Here is a 23254-nt window from a genome sequence, read left to right as displayed (position 1 = left end):
AATAAACTAAAAGCTTTTGCACATCAAAGGAAACAAAATGAAAAGACAACCTACAGAATGGGAGAAAATATTTGCAAATGATGTCACTGACATGGTATTAATTTCCATAATATGCAGACAGGTTATAGAGCTCAATATGAAAAAAAAAAGAACCCAATCAAAAAATGGGCAGAAAACCTAAATAGATATTTCTCTGAAGAAGACATACAGATGGCCAACGGGCACATGAAAAGATGTTCAACATCGCTAATTATTAGAGAAATGCAAATCAAAACTACAATGAAGTAATCACTTCACACCGGTCAGAATGGCATCACCCAGAAGTCTCCAAATAATAAATGCTGGAGAGGGTGTGGAGAAAAGGAAACTCACCTGCACTGTTGGTGGGAATGTAAATTGGTGAAGGCACTATGGAGAACAGTATGGAAGTTCGTTAAAAAACTAAAAATGGAGTTACCATATGGTCGAACAATTCCACACCTGGGCATATATCCAGAGAAAACTCTAATTCAAAAAGATACATACATCCCTATGTTCATACCAGCACTATTTACAGTAGTCAAGACATGGAAGCAACCTAAACGTCCATGGATAGATGAATGGATAAAGAAGATGTGGTATGTATATATATATACACATATATGTATACAAACACACACACACACACACACATATACATATAATGGAAGATTACTCAGCCATAAAAAAGAATGAAATAATGCCATTTGCAGCAACATGGATGGACTTAGAGATTATCATACTAAATGGGGTCAGACAACAATAAATATTATACAATATCACTTACATGTGGAATCTTAAAAAATAATAGAAATGAACTGATTTACAAAACACAAACAGACTCACAAAGAAAACAAACTTACGGTTACCAAATGGGAAAGGGGTGGGGATGGATAAATTAGGAGTTTGAGATTAGCACATACACACTACTATACATAAAACAGATAAGCAACAAGGACCTATTGTATAGCACAGGGAACTATATTCAATATCTTTTAATAACCTGCAATAAAAAAGAATCTGAAGGGCTTCCATGGTGGCGCAGTGGTTGAGAGTCCGCCTGCCAGTGCAGGGGACACGGGTTTGTGCCCCAGTCCGGGAGGATCCCACATGCCGCAGAGTGGCTGGGCCCGTGAGCCATGGCCGCTGAGCCTGTGCATTCGGAGCCTGTGCTCCGCAACGGGAGAGGCCACAACAGTGAAAGGCCCACGTACCGGAAAAAAAAAAAAAAAAATATATATATATATATATATATATATATATATACACTATGCATCTATAAATATAGATAACTCAATCACTTTGCTTTACACCTGAATCTAACACATTGTAAATCAGCTATACTTCAATTAAATAACAGCACAAAACTATACTCTGAAGCTATAAAACATTGTTGAAAGAAATGAAAGAAGACATAAATAGAAAGACATCCCGTGTTTATAGATCAGAAGACTTAATATTGTTAAGATGGCAATACTCCCCAGATATATAGATTCAACACAATCCCAATCAAAACCCCAGTTGGCTTTTTTGTCAATAAAATTGACAAGCTGATCCCAAAATTCATACAAAAAGCAAGGGACCCAGAAGAGCCAAAAAATCTTGAAAGAGAGGAGTAAATTGAAGGACTCACATTTCTTGATTTCCTTTTTTTTTTTTGGCTGCACCACACAGCATGCAGGAATCTTATCTTAGTTCCCTGACCAGGGATTGAACTTGCACCCACTGCAGTGGAAGCGTGGAGTCTTAACCACTGGACCACCAGGTAAGTCCCCACATTTGTTGATTTCAAACCTGCAAAACTAATGAAGACTCATGGTGCTGGCATAAGGACAGATGTTTGGATCAACGGAATAGATAGAGAATCCAGAAATAAACCCTCACATTTATAATCAACTGATTTTTTGACAAGGATGCCAACACAATTCAATGGAGAGATAGTCACTTCAAGAAATGGAACTGGAACAACTGGAGAGCCACATGCAAAAGAATAAAGTTGGGCTCCTACCCCACCATATAAAAAAAATTAACTCAAAACGAATCCAAGAGCTCAATGTAACACCTAGCACTATTTAACTCTTGTAAGAAAAAATAGGAGTAAGCCTTCATGACTTTAGATAAGCATTGGATTCTCAGATGTAGCACCAATAGCACAAGCAATAACAACAACAAAAATACACACACTGGACATCATCACAATTAAAAAATTTTGTAAATGTTTCTAATGAGACTGGTATGTAGAATATATTAAGAACTCATACTCAATAATAAAAAGGAAAATAACCCAATTTTTAAGTGGACAAAGGATCTGAATAGACATTTCTCTGAAGACATACAAATGGCCAATAAGCACATGAAAAGGTGATCAACATCATTAGTCATAAGGGAAAAGCAAATCAAAACCATTATGTCACTTCATATCCACTAAGATGGCTATAATTAAAAAGTCAGATAATAACAAATGTTGGAGACAATGGAGAAACTGGAACCCTCACACACTGCTGGTGTAAATATAAAATGGTACAGCTGCTTTGGAAAACAGTTTAGCAGTTCCTCAAAAGGTTAAACATAGAGTTACCATACGACCAGCAATTCCATTCCTAGGTATATACTTAGAAGAAATGAAAATATATACCCACACAAAAACTTGTACACAGATGTTCACAGCAACGTTAGTTATGATAGCCAAAAAGAGGAAACAACCCACATGTCCAGCGACTAATGAATGGATAAATTCCACATGCCATATCCATACAATGGAATATTTCGTAATAAAAAGAAATGAAGGCCTTCTGCCTCACTGCACTACTGAAAGCAGGATAGGTCATGAGCAACTCTACTAGAGCTACATGCAAAAATTCAGCCAAGGTTCCTGATCTCGCCACATCCGCTCAAACCAGCATGGTCTGATCTGGAAATATTACCTCAATATATGCCACCAGTTTTTCCATCAGTACACGAAAGATATAGGTTTCATCGAGCTGGATAAAACGACACTCCTTGAATGAATTATCCAAGACATACACCCAATAAAAGAAATAATGCTAGTTCTTTGTACATAGTTTTTTAAACTTTGAAAAAGGGAGAGGGATGAAGCACTGTTACATGTTACAATGTGGATGAAGTCTGAAAACATTATTCTAAGTCAAAGAAGTCAGTAACAAGGGATCATATATTGTATGATTCCATTTATATGAAATGTCTGAAATAGGCAAATCAATAGAGACAAAATAGATTAGCAGTTCTAGGGCTGAAGCGGAAAAGGGATTAGAGCTAAGAGGTACAGGGTTTCTTTGGGGGATGATAAAAATGTCCTAAAATCAATTGTGGTGTTGGTTGCACAATTCTGTGAATTTACTAAAAGCCACTCAACTATGTAAACGGGTGAACTGTATGTGAATTATATCTCAGGAAGGCTATTTTTAAAACACTGGGATAACAGGTAAATTTTTCCTAACTTTTTCTTTTACCATTTAATAATAAATTAAACTCAAAAAAATCAAATCACTGAGGAAAACAAATTTTTCAAAGTGGAATATCTTTAAAACAATATACTCTCAGAAGAAATGATAACTATGTGACATGATAGACATATTAGCTAATGCTACAGTGGTAATCATATTGCAATATAGAAGTAGTGAATCAACATGATGCACGCCTTAAACTTACCCAATGTCCTATGTCAATTATATCTCAAATTAAGAAAACAAAAACAAAACCCAATGTGCTTCCAGCTCAGCAGGAATTTCCGGAAAATGTACCAGGTAGGCCCAGGCAGCAGTGATGGAGCAAGTAGCAGCCTTGCGAGATGACCACTTTGCAGAAGACACAATGTCCTAGAATATGTGTCAATAATTTAAGAGATATAATTACAGTTTATCTTTACCACTGCTTCAACCCAATGGCAAAGATCACCCACAACGATGATGGAAATTAATAAGGCATTATTCTAAAAATAAAACACTTTTAAAAATAGAGGTTTTTTTAAAAAAATATATAACATATTTTTCCCTCATATATGACCAGTGCTGTCAGTTCTCCTGATGACAGATGTCAAAATCACTAAGGTTTTCTTTGATGAAATGATTTTAAAACATCTGCTAACACAAATGCCTTAAAATAAAACTCCAGTTAATAGACATCCTCTTTTGTCTTGATCCTTTGAAGCTATGATGTTCATTTTGTGTTGAATGGAAAAAAATAGACAATTACTTTGAGCAATCTGAAATAAAACTAAGTTTCCTGATTATTTGTAGGTTTGAAAAGTTGCCTGGGGGTTAAACTATTTAGTCTCAAATTCTGAAGTTTAGAAGACACTTGTGGAGATGATTCTTCCACCTGTTGGAACAACAATAAAAATAAAGTTAATTTTATAAAAATATAGTCAGTCTACCCTGTGTAATTCTATTCCCTCTGACTGCTTCTCAGAAGACATCATACATTTTCCCACCCCGTGGAAGCCTGGAGCAGACCAGAGCCATCAGCTGTCATCCTGCTTTTGCTCACTGTGGTAACGCCACTACCCACTTCCAGGACTGGCATGTAGAAGTGACTGTTTGCTAACTGAGTACATACATTTAATTTCTAAAAGTGCGGACAGGGTCCACTACATAATTTGGCAGTGCAAAATTAAAATGTGGGCCCCTTGTTCAAAAATTAAGAATTTCAAGATGACATGCAGAGAACATTAAAACAAGCATGGGTTCCTTCTAAGCATGAAGCCCTGTATGACTGCCCAGCCTGCACGTCCACGACGCCAGCTGTAGGTGTGGTTAAGACGATACACTGCAAGTACACCTCAAGTATACTCTTGGTACTGTTAGTGATTCCCAAGCACCAGTCAATGGACCAGTACAGTCATGAAGAAGATTCACCACCACAGGGAAAGAGAAAAATTAGCAAAATTCAACTCATCATTCATCATGCTACATCTGTTCCATTTAGAGGACGGTGATGGTTAATTTCATGTGTTAACTTGGCTAAGCCACAGTACCCCGATATTTGGTTGAATAATACTGTTCTAGACGTTTCTTTGAAGGTATTTTTTAGATGAGATCAACGTTTAAATCAGCCGACTGAGTAAAGTGGATTACTCTCCATAATGTAGGTGGGCTTCATCCAATCAGCTGAAAGCCTTAACAGAAAAAAAGACTGACCTCCCCCAGGAAGAAGGAATTCTGCCAGCAGACTACCTTCGGAACTTGAAATGCAACATCAACTCCTCTCTGAGTCTCCTATCTGCCAGCTCACCTGCAGATTTTGGACTCTACTAATACCAGCCTTCACAATGGCATACGCCAACTCCTTAAAATAAATTCAGATAGATAGGTTAAATTAAATAGCCTAGATAGATAGATAGAGACACACCCTATTGGTTCTGTTTCTCTAGGGAACTCTGAGTAAGACAAGGACTTTCTTTATTCAGGGACTATGTAATTATGTCTTTCCTAGCTTTTTTTATTAAGTAAAAATGTCATTTTCTTTCAAAAAATTCTGGAAATCCTGCTTTAAACATGATAAATTTTAGCAATATTTTACACATATGTTTTTATTTTAAGGGTCATTTTTGTCACCCATCCCTTTTTTTCTTTGATGGTGGGAGGCTAGGCAAAAGGAAAAAAAATAATCAGGTCAACATTTTCTTTGAGGACTTTTCTCCAAACCCAAAGCTATTAATTGACAGAAAAGCAAAAGCTTTCTTCTAGGAGGGAGGGGCTCAGGTATTTTAGTCATTGGTATTTGTAGAATCTCAATACTGGTTTAGCCCTTATGTAGCAATACAAATGTGAAGGATGGATATGTGGGCAGCCCTTGTCATCGAATTTGATCTTTCACAAATGACACATCTCAATGCATCTGAAAGTCTAGAATTACGAGACAAAGAGGTCCCTAATTTATAGAAGTCCTGAAGCTTTGAATTCTAGTTTCCTCATTTCTAGGGATTCCTGTAAATGCCACATACTTGTGGCAAACCTTGTGAGAAAACTCATCCTCTTCAGTTAGAGGACCTTGCTTATACTGCTGCCATCATGCAGTGAGAACAACCCACACTGGGCAGCCCCCCAGTGTCACTCTGCGCTCCAGACCTTCAGGGACATTAGCCTCCCCCGGAGCTTAAAAGCTTTGGCAAGCTCAAAACTGATGATGAATAGTGCTGCCAATTTCTCTTCGTACCATCCTATAAACCATGATTCCCCCACCCCATGTTGGTGCTAAGAAATAAAAAGCAAGAAACTTTTAGAAAAAGACTCTTTCCTTGGAACTGCTTCTGTTTTCTGCTCCAGGTCAAAAGCTTTATTTAATCCCAGGGTCTTTGTAAGAGGTAACATAGTTAATTAAAAAAAAAAAAAAAAGATGCTTTGTTGAGATGGAAATTCCATCTCGGCAGAGTTGATCTCGAGTACTGAATGAAACTTAGAATCAGCAGTGATCCTACTATGTTGAAGAAGAAAAAAAGGGAAAACTTTTTTTTCTGCTATGTCCACTTTTATCACTTTCTTTTTTATGGCTGAGTAATATTCCATTATATGCATGTGTATACATATATGTGTGTATGTGTGTGTGTGTATATATATATATATATATGTATATATACACACACACACACACACACACACCACAATGTCCCCAATCCTATCTAAGGGAAACTCCTCTACTTATGCTCTGGATTTTCCCATCTCACCCACTTCAGGACTCCATTCCTACAATTATCCCCTCTCTCTGAATCATGAATTTCTTGTTTTCCATTGGACCATTCCATCAATACCCTAGGATGCTTTAATGTACCCATCCAAAATCAATAAATCAATAAATCCTTCCTTGACCATGAGTCCTCCATCCAGATACAGCCCTATCTCTCTGCTCCTTTTCATAGCAACCTTCAAGAACCCTGCCTCTACTGCTTCCTCCACTCTCTCACCCCCTAGTCTCTGACCAGTCCACCCTAGATAGACTTTTGTCCCCTCCCACCACCCTAGTCTTCCTTTTCTCTCACTCATACTTCTTTTCAGTCATCTTTGCCAGTTCTTCCTCCTCTGCCAGACCTCTGAAAGTTAGAAGAACCCCCAGAACTCAGTCTTAAGGCCTCCTCCTCTATCTGTGGCATCTCCTGAAATTAACCCACCACTATATGCTAATGACTCCTAAATGGACATTTCCCTCCCTAACCTACCCTGAGGCTCTAAACTTCTCTACCAACCACTGCCTTTCTCAGCAAGTCCACATATACATCTAATTAATAACTTAAACATAACATGCCAAAAGAGAACTCTCCACTTCCCCAAACCCAGTTCTATTATCTTTCCCATCTCAAGAAACGGCACTACAATTCACCAAGTTGCTTCAGGCAGAAATCCAGGAATCGTCCTGGGTCACTGTTTGTTTTATCCCCTCACATCCAATCAGCAAGTCAAATAGACTCCATCTCCATCAGGCATCAAGAATCCAACCACTTCTCATCACCCTCGCTGCTCTTTCACTGCTCTCCCTGGGACAACCCTGACTGGTCTTCTTGCTCCCACCTTCCTTTCCATAGGTCACTCTCCACAGCAGAGAGATGGTTGTCAAGCACACATCATATGATATCGCACCTTTGCTTAAAGCTCTCCAGTGGATTCCCGTGGCAAGTAGGATAAAGTCCCAGCTGCCTCCTGTAGTTCTGCCTATCTCTCTGAGATCATCACAGTTTCTCTCTTTCTCATTCGCTAGGCACACTGGTCTCCCTTCCCCTTCCAATAAGGTCATTCCTCCTCAGCTTTGCATGTTCTACACCCTCTGCCTGGGATGCTCTTCCTCAGGGCCTCAACCGGCTGGCTTCTTTGCATCATTTAGTGCTCAGCTCACACGTAACCTCCTCAGCAAGGACTTACCAGACCACCATGGCAGAATAGCACCTCCTGCCCCCCTATTCCTATCAACCATGCCCTACCTCATTACCTGTATTTTCTTCATAGAATCTTTCTTGACCTGAAAACTTTTCTGTGGTATGGATTGCCTATGACCCACCGGTACAATGTAATGGCCATGAAGCCAGGGACCTGTCTGTTTCTCTCCCTCCAACATTTAGATCAGTGACTAGCAGAGGAGCTATGTTTTTTGGGGTTTTTTTTTCAAATGCTGAAAGAGAGGAGGCAGAGAAAAGGAGGAATCCAAGAAAAACCAAAAGGAAGAGATGAGAATAAGTTTGGTTCAGTTGTAGTGAATGAATGAAGACTAGATTGACTAAAGAAGGAAAAAAAAAAAAAAGGAATAGTGGGAAATAAATGAAATGATGCTGGGAAAGATGGAATCGAACAGAGAAAGGTCTCAAATGCCAAGACAGATTGCCTGGAATTTATGCAGTAGGAACTAGGGAGCCACTGAAGCCACTGAACTTCTGAATGCCCAGTGCCTGGAATGCAATGGACAGCTGAAAACTATTTGTTGACCAAATCACCAGTGCAAAGGTGACAGCTAAAACTGAGAGAATGGGATCAGTTCTTAAAGGAAGTCCTGAGCCTGGGGGAGATGTCTCCAGTCAGAGGAAGGGAAGAAAAGGAGGGAAGACATGAAGGGGAGACGAGCCAGAGATGGAGGGGAAGTGTCAGAGGGAAAGGGAAAACTGAAACCAAGGGAAGGAAACGTGGCAACAGCAACTGCAGTTAAAAATGTTAACTGGGGCTTCCCTGGTGGTGCAGTGGTTGAGAGTCCGCCTGCCGATGCAGGGGACACGGGTCCGTGCCCCGGTCCGGGAAGATCCCACATGCTGCGGAGCGGCTGGGCCTGTGAGCCATGGCCACTGAGCCTGCGCGTCCGGAGCCTGTGCTCTGCAACGGGAGAGGCCTCAACAGTGAGAGGTCTGCGTACCGCAAAAAAAAAAAAAAAAAAAAAAAAAGGTTAACTGTCAGGGGGGAAAAGTCCAGAATGAGACCTAAGAAAAGGCCTCTGAAGTTGATAAGAAGATGACTGGCACCAGCCACTTCAATGGAGCTGTGGGGATAAAAATGGGACCATGGCCTGCGAAAGGAAGGGGAAGGTGATGAGGAAGATGAGGAAAGAAGATGCAGAAAGACTAGGAAGTTTCTCCTGGCATGCCGCCTCCACCAGTCCACTGACACTGTCCAGAGTGCTAGCCTCAAGCAGAGGGAGAAACATCCAGCCAAGATCAAGCTAAGATCCACCAGGATATATAGAAATAGAGAGGAAATGGGACAGAGGTGACGGGAACACTTGTTTTTTAAGTCCTGCAGCACTATGTGGCATTAACAAAAATACGCAGTCATTTATAAGCACACTGAGGCCAGCAATATTTAAATAAAACCTGAACATCAGTCCTACCATAAGAATTTTGTTTGGACTTGCAGTGGCATTCATGCAACATGTTCTTTTGGACCCTCTCGACTGTGATGGATCCTCAATTGTATGCACTTCATCAGATGAAGATAATTTCCATCCTTCAGCAAAGGCAAACAGCGTGTCATCAGCCACAGAGGCCCTCCTTCTGGGGACGTAATCTGTCACCCTGTCATCTGTGGCTGTAGGGAGTGGGGATGCTGATGGACGTGTGCTGGGTCTCCTGCTGTCTTCAGAGCTCTTTGATGGGGACGCAAACTCTGCTGGAGATGCACAGCTCTCGGAGAGCTTGTTTTGCAAAAAATGTTTTAAACGAGTTTTTCTGGGAACACTGTTTTTCATAATTGCGCTCCGAAGCTGAGACTCTTCTGCAATGACGTATACTCTGCAGCGGCCCCGGGTCACCGCTGTGTACACGTGCTGCCAGTGCTGGCGGCCCGCCTTCCCAACCACATACACGACTGTCTTCTCCTCCGACCCCTGAGGGGAAATAATGCACGAAGGAGATTTAATACTGCATAATGGGTTCATGTCTCTGGAGAGTCTACAAAGGCAGAAAGGAGACAAGTCCTCAAAGTGCTCTCAAGAGCATTCTACCTGGCCAGAGTATTCAAATGAATGCATCTGATGGGTTCCATTTTATTCATTATCCTGGAATTCCCATTTTCTAATTACGCTGCTAAGTTTGGGTGTCATAGATCCAAAACTGGCATGTAGAAACCCAGCAATAAACTTTAAACTGCACGCAGTGCTAAATCTCCCTTAATAAAAGAATTTGAAACGGCTGTATGGGCTTTATGTATAGATGTCTTACTCCACTGTTACTTACATAACAAAAAACAGAGACCTGAAATATCTAATGATAGGAAATAGATACATATATATATGTATATATTTATTTTTCTATATCATGTATCTATATATGTTACAAACATCAGATATGCTTTAAAATATAACAAAATTTTAAAAACGTGATATATATAAAAAAAAGATCACAACCATGTAACACAAAATAAAATTACTCTGATCAAAAATACGAAGTGCACATAAAGATGTAACAAAAACAAAGTAAATCACAAAGCAAGAAGGGAATCCTACCGAAAATTTAACCAGTCTGTTTCCAAACAGAGGGCCTATGGATGATTTTTTTTTCCTACTTTCCGTATTTTTCCAATGTTGAACCATGTATTCCTCTTATCAAGATAAGACAAAAGAGAATGACGAACCTTTGTTTCTTGGGTGTAACAAACCAAGAACTATACTACAGGCAAGAAAAATGCCCAATGTCACAGTGTAACTGTGAGAAAACAATTTCAAGAAAACAATAACAAATTGTGGTTATTCTTAGTCCCTGTATTTTCAGTGCCAATATAAACTAAGAAGGGGTTGGAGCCATTCTCTCTCCCAACGCTCCCACATTCCTCTGCCTGAAAGAGGAATTGTGGGGAGACAAACAACAAGACGAGGCACGTAGAAAATACACATCTGCACTAAAAACAAAACCTTGTACATACCAAGCACTTCTACCTTGCTGGACACAGAGAGTTTAAACCAACTCTTCAGATTATAAAAGTTTGATAAATACTTCCTTCCAATGCTGCCGAATCTCAGAAATGAATGTAAATGATACTTAATTCTACAAATGTTAAACACATTAGCTAGATATACAGCACCATCCCCCCATGCCCCCATGGACTTTATACTTTACACTGTATTTTTGTAAACAGGTAAACGTCTACCTAAACTTAACTGAGTTCTTAATCATCAATTAAATATCACTGAGAAAAATCTAATAGCCTCATAATCAGTCTCCCTGTACCCACATTTACTGCAATACACTGTCCTCACAGATAGCAGCCACAGTGCTATTTGTCAAATGCAAATCTAGTCACATCAGATTCCGCTTAAAACCCATTAATGGCTCCCAGGCTCTCAAAAAAAAGTCCTAACTCCTTAATATGGCTCCTGCAGCCCTTCAAGAGCCAGCCTTGGCCTTTCCCCCTTCCTTCCCATGAGCCAGGCTCCCTCAAGCACAAAGAACTTGCTTGTGATCCTGCCTGTGCTCCCCAGTCCCTGGCCTCCATCTGGCCTGCTTCCGGATTAGCTGCCTCATCCATGTACTTTCCAGCGCCCTGCACTTCCTCTATCACAGTATTTTTACCTGACTGGACTGTCACCAACTGCCTTCTTAACTGTACTCCTCACTGGACTGTAAGCTCTGTGAAGGCAGGACCACATCTGTCTTGCTCACTGTTCTTTATCAGGTGTCTCATGGAGTGAATGAGGATAAAAATTAGACTGTCAGCCAAAGCCGTCCTCCGAAAGTGGGACATGCGCACCTACCTTCACCTCACAACCTGCTATTAATCATTTGCCCATGTCCTTAAATCTTCCTCAAATCATTAAGAACTGTCCAACTTCTTAAAGGAGGCAAGTTTTATTTATTTACTTCTGTAAATTTGTTCTAAAACTCAACAACTGGTATGAATAGACACAAACCATTAATGCCCTTCATGAGTTTGTGGACCTAGAATCTGAAAGTCTATATGGACCTTAGAGTGGGGGTCAAAAAACTTTTTCTGTGAAGGGTCAAAGCATCAGTATTTTAAGCTTTGTAGGCCGGATGGTCTCTATGGCAACCACTCTGTTCTTCCTTTGTAGTGCAAGGGAAGCCATAACCAGTATGTAAATGAATGTGGGACTGGGTTCCAATAAAAATTTATCTACCAAAACAGGTGGTGGGCCAGATTTGCCTACCATATTGGATAACACAGTCCTAGAAGGCCCCAGGAGGTGACCTGGCCCACATCACTCCTCTAACCTCATCTCCTGTCACTCTCCCACACTGGCCTCCTTGCTGTTCCTGTTTCTCAAACCTGCTGGACAGCCTCTCCCACCTTAGAACTTTGGCCTTGGCTATTCTCTCTACCTAGAATGCTCTTGTCCCAGATGTTCACATGGTTTAACTTCATGACCTCCTTCAAATCTTTGCTCAGATGCCACCTTGTCAGTGAGGCCTACCCTGACCACCTATTTAAAATTACAACTGCACCTCACCCCCACCCATTTTCCATAGCATTTACCACCTTCTCACATAATACATAGTTTACTTATTTTTTTCAATTACATCTGTCTCTATCCTCTTCCTTACCAAATATAATCCTTATAATGTCAAGTATCATTGACTATTTCATGGACTGACCTATTACCAAGCACAGAGAAGAGAGTCTGACTCAATACATTTTTGTTGAGCTCAACTGAACTTGAAGAACAAACTATACTGATAGAAGACAACAATCACAAATGTTCTCAGAGGTAAGAGACATTATTTCAACCATGAAATAAGAGCCAGATTCAATGAAAAGAACATTCCAAGATATCTACTCCAATCTCCACCCAGTAGTAATAAAAACCCTTCACTACTTATTTGTCTAGAAATGCAACAGAAAAACTGGATTATAAATCTGAAGAAATCAATAGAGCAAAACATTAATGAGTTGGAAAATAGGAGAGCTGATAAGAAATTCAGGTAACCAGTTCTGGAGGTCCAATATCCATACAGTAGAAGTTCTAGAAAGAAAAAACAGAGAAATCTGAGGATGAGATAATGAAATTTAAGAAAATTTCCCAAAATTGAAGAATATGAGTTTCCAGAATTCCAGAGTCCCCATCATAAAAATCCATGGGAGAAATTTCTCCCAGATCTCACAGCTAAGAATATTTGCCCTTCTCAACAACTGTTTGTTTGTTCATTTACTTTAACCTAGTAGACAGAGTCAACTGACTGCTTCTCTCTTCGCTTTGGGAACTTTGGCCTTAAGGGAACTTAAAAGCTGAATCTGCAGTCTACATTAACACGCAAATAGGACAGTATGCACATCAGCATTCAATCCACTCTTGGCAGTAATCCTTTTATCATGTTTAACTTTATTTTCCACTTGACATGCATTTTTCTTTTTAAATAAATTTATTTATTTTTGGCTGCGTTGGGTCTTCATTGCTGCACAAGGGCTTTCCCTAGTTGCAGTGAGTGGGGGCTACTTTTCATTGTGGTGCACGGGCTTCTCATTGTGGTGGCTTCTCTTGTTACAGGGCATGGGCTCTAGGCGTGCAGTCTTCAGTAGTTGTGCCACGTGGGCTCAGTAGTTGTGGCTTGCGGAGCCTAGAGCACAGGCTCAGTAGCTGTGGCGCACGGGCTTAGTTGCTCTGCGACATGTGGGATCTTCCCAGACCAGGGCTCAAACCAGTGTCCCCTGCATTGGCAGGCAGATTCTTAACCACTGCACCACCAGGGAAGTCCCTGACATGCATTTCTTTATATTTTAAAAAATCATGCTCAACTGTGGGCACTTTTTGTAAGCCATTTCAAATTCTTTCTGGAACTGAGGTGGGGTAAGTTAATAAATAAAACACCATCCACTTTGGGGAAAAAACCCTATGCTAATTAATGTTTGCCTACTATTAGAGGATATAGTCTAACCTATAAAATTTTCTACATAAAAATGAAAGTGGGGCACTGGCATTTTTCACAGAACTAGAACAAAAAATCTCACAATTTGTATGGAAACACAAAAGACCCCGAATAGGCAAAGCAATCTTGAGAACGAAAAATGGAGCTGGAGGAATCAGGCTTCCTGACTTCAGACTATACTACAAAGCTACAGTAATCAAGACAGTATGGTACTGGCACAAAAACAGAAATATAGATCAATGGAACAGGATAGAAAGCCCAGAGATAAACCCACGCACATATGGTCACCTTATCTTTGACAAAGGAGGCAGAAATGTACAGTGGAGAAAGGACAGCCTATTCAATAAGTGGTGCTGGGAAAACTGGACAGCTACATGTAAAAGTATGAGATTAGATCACTCCCTAACACCATACACAAAAATAAGCTCAAAATGGATTAAAGACCTAAATGTAAGGCCAGAAACTATCAAACTCTTAGAGGAAAACATAGGCAGAACACTCTATGACATAAATCACAGCAAGATCCTTTTTGACCCACCTCCTAGAGAAATGGAAATAAAAACAAAAGTAAACAAATGGGACCTAATGAAACTTCAAAGCTTTTGCGCAGCAAAGGAAACCATAAAGAAGACCAAAAGACAACCCTCAGAATGGGAGAAAATATTTGCAAATGAAGCAACTGACAAAGGATTAATCTCCAAAATTTATAAGCAGCTCATGCAGCTTAATAACAAAAGAACAAACAACCCAATCCAAAAATGGGCAGAAGACCTAAATAGACATTTCTCCAAAGAAGATATACAGAGTGCCAACAAACACATGAAAGAATGCTCAACATCACTAATCATTAGAGAAATGCAAATCAAAACTACAATGAGATATCATCTCACACCAGTCAGAATGGCCATCATCAAAAAATCTAGAAACAATAAATGCTGGAGAGGGTGTGGAGAAAAGGGAACCCTCTTACACTGTTGGTGGGAATGTAAATTGATACAGCCACTGTGGAGAACAGTATGGAGGTTCCTTAAAAAGCTACAAATAGAACTACCATATGACCCAGCAATCCCACTACTGGGCATATACCCTGAGAAAACCATAATTCAAAAAGAGTCATGTACCAAAATGTTCATTGCAGCTCTATTTACAATAGCCCAGAGATGGAAACAACCTAAGTGTCCATCATCGGATGAATGGATAAAGAAGATGTGGCACATATATACAATGGAATATTACTCAGCCATAAAAAGAGACGAAATTGAGCTATTTGTAATGAGGTGGATAGACCTAGAGTCTGTCATACAGAGTGAAGTAAGTCAGAAAGAGAGAGACAAATACCGTATGCTAACACATATATATGGAATTTAAGAAAAAAAAAATGTCATGAAAAACCTAGGGGTGAAACAGGAATAAAGACACAGACTTACTAGAGAATGGACTTGAGGCTATGGGGAGGGGGAAGGGTAAACGGTGACAAAGCAATAAAGAGGCATGGACATGTATACACTACCAAACGTAAGGTAGATAGCTAGTGGGAAGCAGCCGCATAGCACAGGGAGATCAGCTCGGTGCTTTGTGACCGCCTGGAGGGGTGGGATAGGGAGGGTGGGAGGGAGGGTGACGCAAGCAGGAAGAGATATGGGAACATATGTATATATATAACTGATTCATTTTGTTGTGAAGCTGAAACTAACATACCATTGTAAAGCAATTATGCTCCAATAAAGATGTTTAAAAAAAAAAAAAAAAAAAAAGATTATCATAAAAATCCTGGCATCTGCTTAGTAATCTTTACTGTATTAAAGATTGTGAAGGTACTGGAAAAAAAAAAAAAAAAAAAAAAAAAATGAAAGTGGGGGCTTCCCTGGTGGTGCAGTGGTTAAGAATCCACCTGCCAATGCAGGGGACACAGGTTCGAGCCCTGGTCTGGGAGGTTCCCACATGCCGCGGAGCAACTAAGCCCGTGCGCCACAACTAGTGAGCCTGTGAGCCACAACTACTGAAGCCTGCACTCCTAGAGCCTGTGCTCCACAACAAGAGAAGCCACCACAATGAGAAGCCCACGCACTGCAATGAAGAGTAGCCCCCCCTCATCGCAACTAGAGAATGCCCACACACAGCAACAAAGACCCAACGCAGCCAAAAATAAATAAATAAAATAAATTTATATTAAAAAAGAAAGAAAGTGGATGCAGCCTTGTCACCAAAACAACACAATGGCAGAGAGAGGAGTTCAAAACAATGAGATAAATAACAGAGCCACAAATAACTTGTGAGAATTAAAAAATATTAAAATAAAGTTGAAAAGCAAGTTGCAGCAAATGCAATGTGGTGTCCAGAATAAGATTCTGGAACAGAAAAAGGACATTAATGGACAAACTGGTGAAATCAAAAGAAAGTGTATTTTTTAGTTAATAGTACTGTACCAATAGTAGTTTCTTAGTTTTGACAAATATACCATAGTTATATAAGATGCTAATATTAGGGAAAGCTGGGTGAAGGGTACACGGGAACTCTCTGTACCAACTTCCCAACTGTTCCATAAACCTAAAATTATTCCCAAATCAAAAGTAATTACCTCACAAGGGTAGAGGAAGGGGATACATTTATCAAAACCCATCCCACTTTGTAATTAAAATGTGTTTGTAAATTATACCCCAATAAAGTTGGTTAAATAAATAAAAAAGAAGTTGTAAACATACATATAATCAATACAATACCATTTATGTAAAACTTGGTTACCTTGTTTCTATATGAACAGACAAATTCAAGTCAGAAATCACCTCTGAGGAGGGTGGGAAGGCCTGGGATGAGGGGAGGGCAAATGAGCCAGTTGCTTTGGGTACAAAACTTAAGAGGACACCAAGAAACTCAGCAATCAAGATAAATAAATTTAAAAAAATAAAAAACTCCAGAAAGTGGGCACAAAGGGAACATAACTCAACATAATAAAGGCCATATATGACAAACCCAAAGCTAACATCATACTCAACGGTGAAAAGCTGAAAGCATTCCCTCTAAGATCAGGAACAAGACAAGGATACCCACCCTCGTCACTTTCATTAAACATAGTTTTGGAAGTCCTAGCCACAGCATCAGAGAAGAAAAACAAATAAAAGCAATCCAAATTGAAAAGGAAAAAGTAAGACTGCTATTATTTGCAAATGACATAATAGTATACATAGAAAATCCTAAAGATGCCACCAGAAAGCTACTAGAACTCATCAATGAATTCAGTAAAGCTGCAGGACACAAAATTAATATATGGAAATCTGTTACATTTCTATACACTAACAGTAAACTATCAGAAAGAGAAATTAGGAAACAATTCCATTTATAACCACTTCAGAAAGAATAAAATACCTAGGACTAAAAAGGAGGCAGAATACGTGTACTCCAAAAACTGTAAGACACTGATGAGAGAAATTGAAGACAACACAAACAGATGGAAAAATATACCATGTTCTTAGATTGAATCAATATTGTTAAAATGACCATATTATCCAAGGCAATCTACAGAGTCAATGTAATCTCTATCAAATTACTAGCATTTGGTAATTTGACATTTGTGACATTTTTCACAGAACTGGAACAAAAATTTTTAAATTCCTATAGAAACACAAAAACCCAAAATAGCCAAAACAAGTTTGAGAAAGAAGAATGGAGCTGAAGGAATCATGCTCCCTGACTTCAGACTATACTACAAAGCTACAGTCATCAAAACAGTATGGTACTGGCACAAAAAAAGACACAGATCAATCCAATAGGATAGAAAGCCCAGAAATAAACCCATGCACTTATGGTCAATTAATCTATGACAACAGAGGCAAGAATATACAATGGAGAAAAGACAGTCTCTTCAATAAGTGGTGCTGGGAAAACTGGACAGCTACATGTAAAAGAACGAAATTAGAACATTCTCTAACACCATATACAAAAATAAACTCAAAACAGATTAAAGAGCTAAATGTAAGACCAGATATTTTAAAACTCCTGGAGGAAAACATAGGCAGAACACTCTTTGACATAAATCACAGTAATATTTTTGGGGATCCATCTCCTAGAGCAATGGAAAAAAAAAGCAAAAATAAGCAAATGGGACCTCATTAAACTTAAAAGCTTTTGCACAGCAAAGGAAAGCATAAACAAAATGAAAAGACAACCTATGGACTGGGAAAAAATATTTGCAAACAATGCAACCGACAAGGGATTAATTTCCAAAATATACAAACAGCTCATACAGCTTAATATCAAAAAAACAAACAACCCAATCAAAAAATGAGAAAACCTAAACAGACATTTCTCCAAAGACATACAGATGGCCAACAGGCGCATGAAAAGATGCTCAACATTACTAATTATTAGAGAAATGCAAATCAGAACTACAATGAGGTATTACCTCATACCAGTCAGAATGGCCATCATCAAAAAGTCTACAAACAATAAATGCTGGAGAGGGTGTGGAGAAAAGGGAACCCTCCTACACTGTTGGTGGGAATGTAAATCGGTGCAGCCACTATAGAGAACAGTATAGAAGTTCCTCAAAAAACTAAAAATAGGGAATTCCCTGGCAGTTCAGTGGTTAGGACTTGCACGTTCACTGCTGAGGGTGTGGGTTCAATCCCTGGTCAGGGAACTGAGATCCCGTAAGCCACACAGCATGGACAAAAAATAAAGTTACTTGCATTTTTTAAAAATTAAAAAAAAAACCTAAAACTAAAAATAGAATTACCATATGATCCAGCAATCCCACTCCTGGGCATCTATCCAGAGAAAACTCTAATTTGAAAAGATACATGCACCCCAATGTTCACAGCAGCACTACTTACAATAGCCAAGACATGGAAGCAACCTAAATGTGAATCGACACATGAATGGATAAAGAAGACGTGGTATGTATGTGTGTGTGTGTATATATATATATATATATACACATATATATAATACACACACACACACACACACACACACACACACAAACGGAATACTATTCAGCCATAAAAAAGAATGAAATAGGGAATTCCCTGGCAGTCCAGTGGTTAGGACTCGGTGCTTTCACTGTCGGGCCTGGGTTCAATCCTTAGTCAGGTAACTAAGATCCCACAAGCTGCACGATGTGGCCAAAAAAAGAAAAAGGAATGAAATAATGCCATTTGCAGCAACATGGATGGACCTAGAAATTACCATGCTAAGTGAAGTGAGTCAGAGAAAGACAAGTATATGATATCACTTATATGTGGAATCTAAAAAAAATGATACAAATGAACTTATTTACAAAACAGAAACAGTCTCACAGACATAGAAAACAAACTTATGGTTACCAAAGGGGGAAAGGAAGGGGTGGGGAGGGATAAATTAGGGATTTTGAATTAACAGATACACTCTACTATATATAAAATAAACAACAAGGACCTTCTATATCGCACAGGGCACTACTGATATATTCAATATCTTGTAATAATCAATAATGGAAAAGAATCTGAAAATATATATACATATATATTTACACGTATAACTGAATCACTTTTGTGTACACCTGAAACATTGTAAGTCAACTATATTTCAGTTTAAGAAAACAATTTAAAAGTTAAAATTTAGAGCAAAAAAGATCCACAATGAACAAAATATCAAAATTTTAAATAAAGGCAAGATCAGTAAGAGTGCCATGCCAAGTGACACTGGAGACGGAAGCAAGAGGGAAATTCAGTTATTCTGGTCCTGACCGCTCTCTTCCTGGGAGACATGGGAAGGCCTGCAGGATGAGGCTTTAACTATGTCTTAGATCCAGAAAATAAAGACAGCTCTGAAGCAGAGAGTGCAAAACATTAGTGTCTGTACAGTAGTTTCTGTACTTTTGTGTATTTTGTTTCCTAATTAAAAAAATAATAAAAGCAACAAAACTTAGGAAGAAAATAATGCAAGATACTCTATCTTGGCAAGCTATTTAAATTGCTTTATAAAAGTCCATTCTTACCTGAAAAGTGTGAATAGTTCTTGCCCATGCATGTTTTATGTTACAATATTGCATTAGTTTCCCAAAATCCACAGTTACTTCAAAGCCAGCCATATTATTAATGGTCAAAAATCTTTTCTTTCCAAAAGTTATATCAGTTTTATCCTGTCATCAAAACAAATAACTGTTTTGTATGTTTTCAAATATGTACACTGTAAAGGTCTGTTTTGGGGTTGAACATAAAATGCAAGCACCTTATAAATAAAATAGCATGTATAATTGTTAAGAATTTCAAAAAGCTTAAAATCTATGCTTGAGCATCAACTGAATACAGACACACCCAAATATTTTAATAACCACAAATGGAAGTTTTTGGTCCTTGAAATTGAACCTTAATTTGACTCTTCGGAGAACAGTCTGTGTTGTCTTTCTTATTTTGAAGACTATACATTTCACTTCTTGCACTGGCTATGTAAGTCTGCATGTATTTTTTGCAAAGAGTTTACTTTTCCTCACAGATTTTAAAGAATAAACTTGTAAGTTTAAAAGTGTATTTATACAATGAGGACAAATTCAAGGTGACCACTTCTATAGTTCCTACACTTACACAGCAACCAAGCAAGTGATGCTTTGTAAAATATAATAAGTGTGTCACTTGTCCCTTGTTTTTGTTACTCAAGCACTTCAAACTTATTAAAAATGTTTCTTCACAAGGTCTTCCAGAACATGTAAGAGAAAGGAACACTTCCCAACTCACTTTATGAGGCCAGCATTAGTCAGACACCAAAACCAGACAAGATTATCACTAGAAAACTACAAACCAAGGTCCCTCATGGACACAGATGCAAAAATCCTTAACAAAAAATTATAGAAGAAGAATGCCAGCTCTGATATGATTAAATTCTGAATCAATCCTCGGGCAATAAAAGAAAACTAAATCTATCCCTCATAGGTAAAAAGGTACTATTTTTCTGTTATCATTTACCTCTGTTATGAAAAATACTTCTCCATTGCAGAGTCGAATACCACTTTCAAAGTCATGCTTATTTTTAGCAAAACCATGAGGAGTACCATTAAAGTCTTCGCCACCGGCCTTTAGTTCATTATTTTGTTGGCTGTTGAAGGTATTTTCAGGGAGTAAGTCTGAGAGATACGCATTCCTGGTACAACAAATTTTATCACCAACTCCAAATTCAAGTCTATTCTGATGGTTTCTGGGTTAGAAAATAATAATACAGCATCAGAGTTGGGAAAACCTCAATTTCATTTTCTTTAAGCATTGACTCTTACTCAGATCTGATCCAGTTCTCAAAATTATTTCCACAGTCTCTTTACATCACTTTTGTTCTCCAAAGATCAACAAGAAATCAGGCTCCCTCAGTTGTGGTCTATCTACACTTTCTGCAGCAGCTCAAACTCAGTGACATTTCCCAGTCGAATTTTTTCAAAGTTAGAAATCTTGGCATAACGGCTGATGTCTCTCTTTGCCTTTATATTACAAAAGTTACCAAAAATCTTATTGACTCTACCTTTTAAATTCATCCTCTCCTCTCCAATCTCTCTAATCACTACCCCAATTCAAGTCTTACAGCACTTACACATATTGCTATTGTAGTAATTATATTATCAGAATAATAGCAGCAAATCAAATAAGTGCTGGTGATAATACCAGTTACCGTGGTAAGTGCTTTAGGTATATTATTTCATTACATCCTTACTACAACTTTATGAGGGAAATTCTGGGTAAGTGTCCTCTTTTACATACATACAAAGGTGAAATTACCTGCCCAAGATCACAGTTACTGTGACCCAGACTGGATGGCCCCAAACTTATGCTTTTCAACCCTTTGTTGGGCTACCTATCATGGGTTTTTTTGTCTTTCCTCAATAAACAGGGAGCTCCTCTTGTAATTTACACTTCTCTGGGTTCTCTGCACTTAATAAAAAGTAGGTATTGATAAATGCCAGAGAAGTGAGTTAGTCTGTCCTACGTGTGAATAGAGTGGCTTTTCCATGCTCCTTTTTCCCTGATAAAAGTCCACCTAAGGTGCTCTCTGTAGGCACCCTATTGCTAAGGTTCTTGTACACATTCCACACACATTCTAATTTGAAAAATTGCCCTGAATTCTCCACACTCATCTTGGAGAAGCTAGAGGTAGGAAACCACAGGGACAATTTTATTCTTTATTTTTCTTATTACCCTGATTACCAAATAGTCAATTCCTAAGGATATATATTATATTTAATTGAAGATATCATTTGACTTCACAAAGGAGAAAAAAGATTTTAAAATATGCGGCTACAGTGATAAATGTCAAAACAAACAAAAGTATGGCGAATCCAGGAAGCACTGTCCTTACTTGATTAGACGGCCCGTGTAGTGCTTGCAACAGCAGGTGTTGATCACGTCACAGTCCTGCCTGGAACACAGAAAAATACAAGGGTCACCTTAATGGAACCTCTTTTGTGTCGATTTCTGTTACCAACAATTATGAGATACTGGATTTTATCAAAAGTTTCCAGGACTGGGACTTCCCTGGTGGGCCAGTGGTAAAGAATCTGCCTTGCAATGCAGGGGACATAGGTTCAAACCCTGGTAGGGGAACTAAGATCCCACATGCCACGGGGCAACTAAGCCCACGTGCCACAACTACTGAGCTCACTCGCCTCAACTAGAGCCCACGTACCATAAACTACAGAGCCCACGCGCTCCGGAACCTGCGCACCACAACTAGAGAGAGGAAACCCGCACGCCACAACTAGAGAGAAGCCCGCGCACCACAACGAAGAGCCTGCACGCCGCAGCTAAGACCCGACACGGCCAAAAATAAAATATAAGTAAATAAATCTTTTTTTAAAAAAAAGTTTCTAGGACTTTCTCCAGGAAAAGTATTTTGTAATTTTGATCTTAACCCTTTCTTCCACTCAGATTTCCTATGAGTTACCAAATATAATATTTGGTAGAAAGAGCACCTCTTTAGGGAATTCCCTGGCAGTCCAGTTGTTAGGACTCAGCATTCTCACTGCCAAGGGCCTGGGTTCGATCCCTAGTCAGGGAACTAAGATCCCACAAGCTGCAAGGCGTGGCCAATAAAAAGAAAGAGCCCTCTTTAGAAACTGCCTTCTGCTGGACGTACCCAAGAAATACCTCAAAACAAGAGAGAGAATTCAGTGATGAACTACAAGTCTCCCATTCCAACAGCACCTAGATTCATAAGGTATGAGATTTAAAAGCTTCATTAAAAACACCAAAATTTTGTAAATGCTTTACCTTCTAAATGCAATAAATTGTGATGTTTTTGCATCTTCTAGGTCCTTTTCTTTGAGTAAAGTACTAACTGCAGAATATAAATCTGATAATTCAAGAGAAAAAAGTTAACACAGCAAAGCACTAAATTATAACATTGTTTCAATGGAGAAACTACTTCAGAATTCCTGCTAAGGGGTCCAGGAAAACATCTCACCAAATGGGATACAAGTTT

At 38.9% G+C, this 23254-nt stretch overlaps 1 protein-coding gene and 1 pseudogene across 1 annotated transcript in view; one reads left to right on the top strand and one right to left on the bottom strand.

Moving 5' to 3' along the window:
* The first annotated feature begins 2774 nt into the window (after window positions 1-2774).
* On the top strand, window positions 2775-3026 carry LOC125960554 (40S ribosomal protein S29-like; annotated as a pseudogene).
* A 996-nt stretch (window positions 3027-4022) lies between these two features.
* The window catches only part of HELB (DNA helicase B), a 44234-nt gene continuing 25002 nt past the window's right edge, over window positions 4023-23254 (bottom strand). Inside the window, exons 8-13 of the mRNA XM_004276602.3 lie at window positions 23044-23125; window positions 22133-22192; window positions 20758-20986; window positions 19794-19937; window positions 9334-9828; window positions 4023-4356 (exon numbers count right to left, since the gene is read on the bottom strand). Coding sequence (XP_004276650.1) covers window positions 4252-4356; window positions 9334-9828; window positions 19794-19937; window positions 20758-20986; window positions 22133-22192; window positions 23044-23125 — 1115 coding nt within the window. The 3' untranslated portion in view covers window positions 4023-4251. The remainder of the gene's footprint in view (window positions 4357-9333; window positions 9829-19793; window positions 19938-20757; window positions 20987-22132; window positions 22193-23043; window positions 23126-23254) is intronic.

Source organism: Orcinus orca, chromosome 11 (genome assembly GCF_937001465.1).
Source record: "Orcinus orca chromosome 11, mOrcOrc1.1, whole genome shotgun sequence".
Lineage (NCBI taxonomy): Eukaryota > Metazoa > Chordata > Mammalia > Artiodactyla > Delphinidae > Orcinus > Orcinus orca.
Note: the sequence above shows the minus strand (reverse complement) of the source record. Positions and strands in the feature narration are given on the sequence as shown.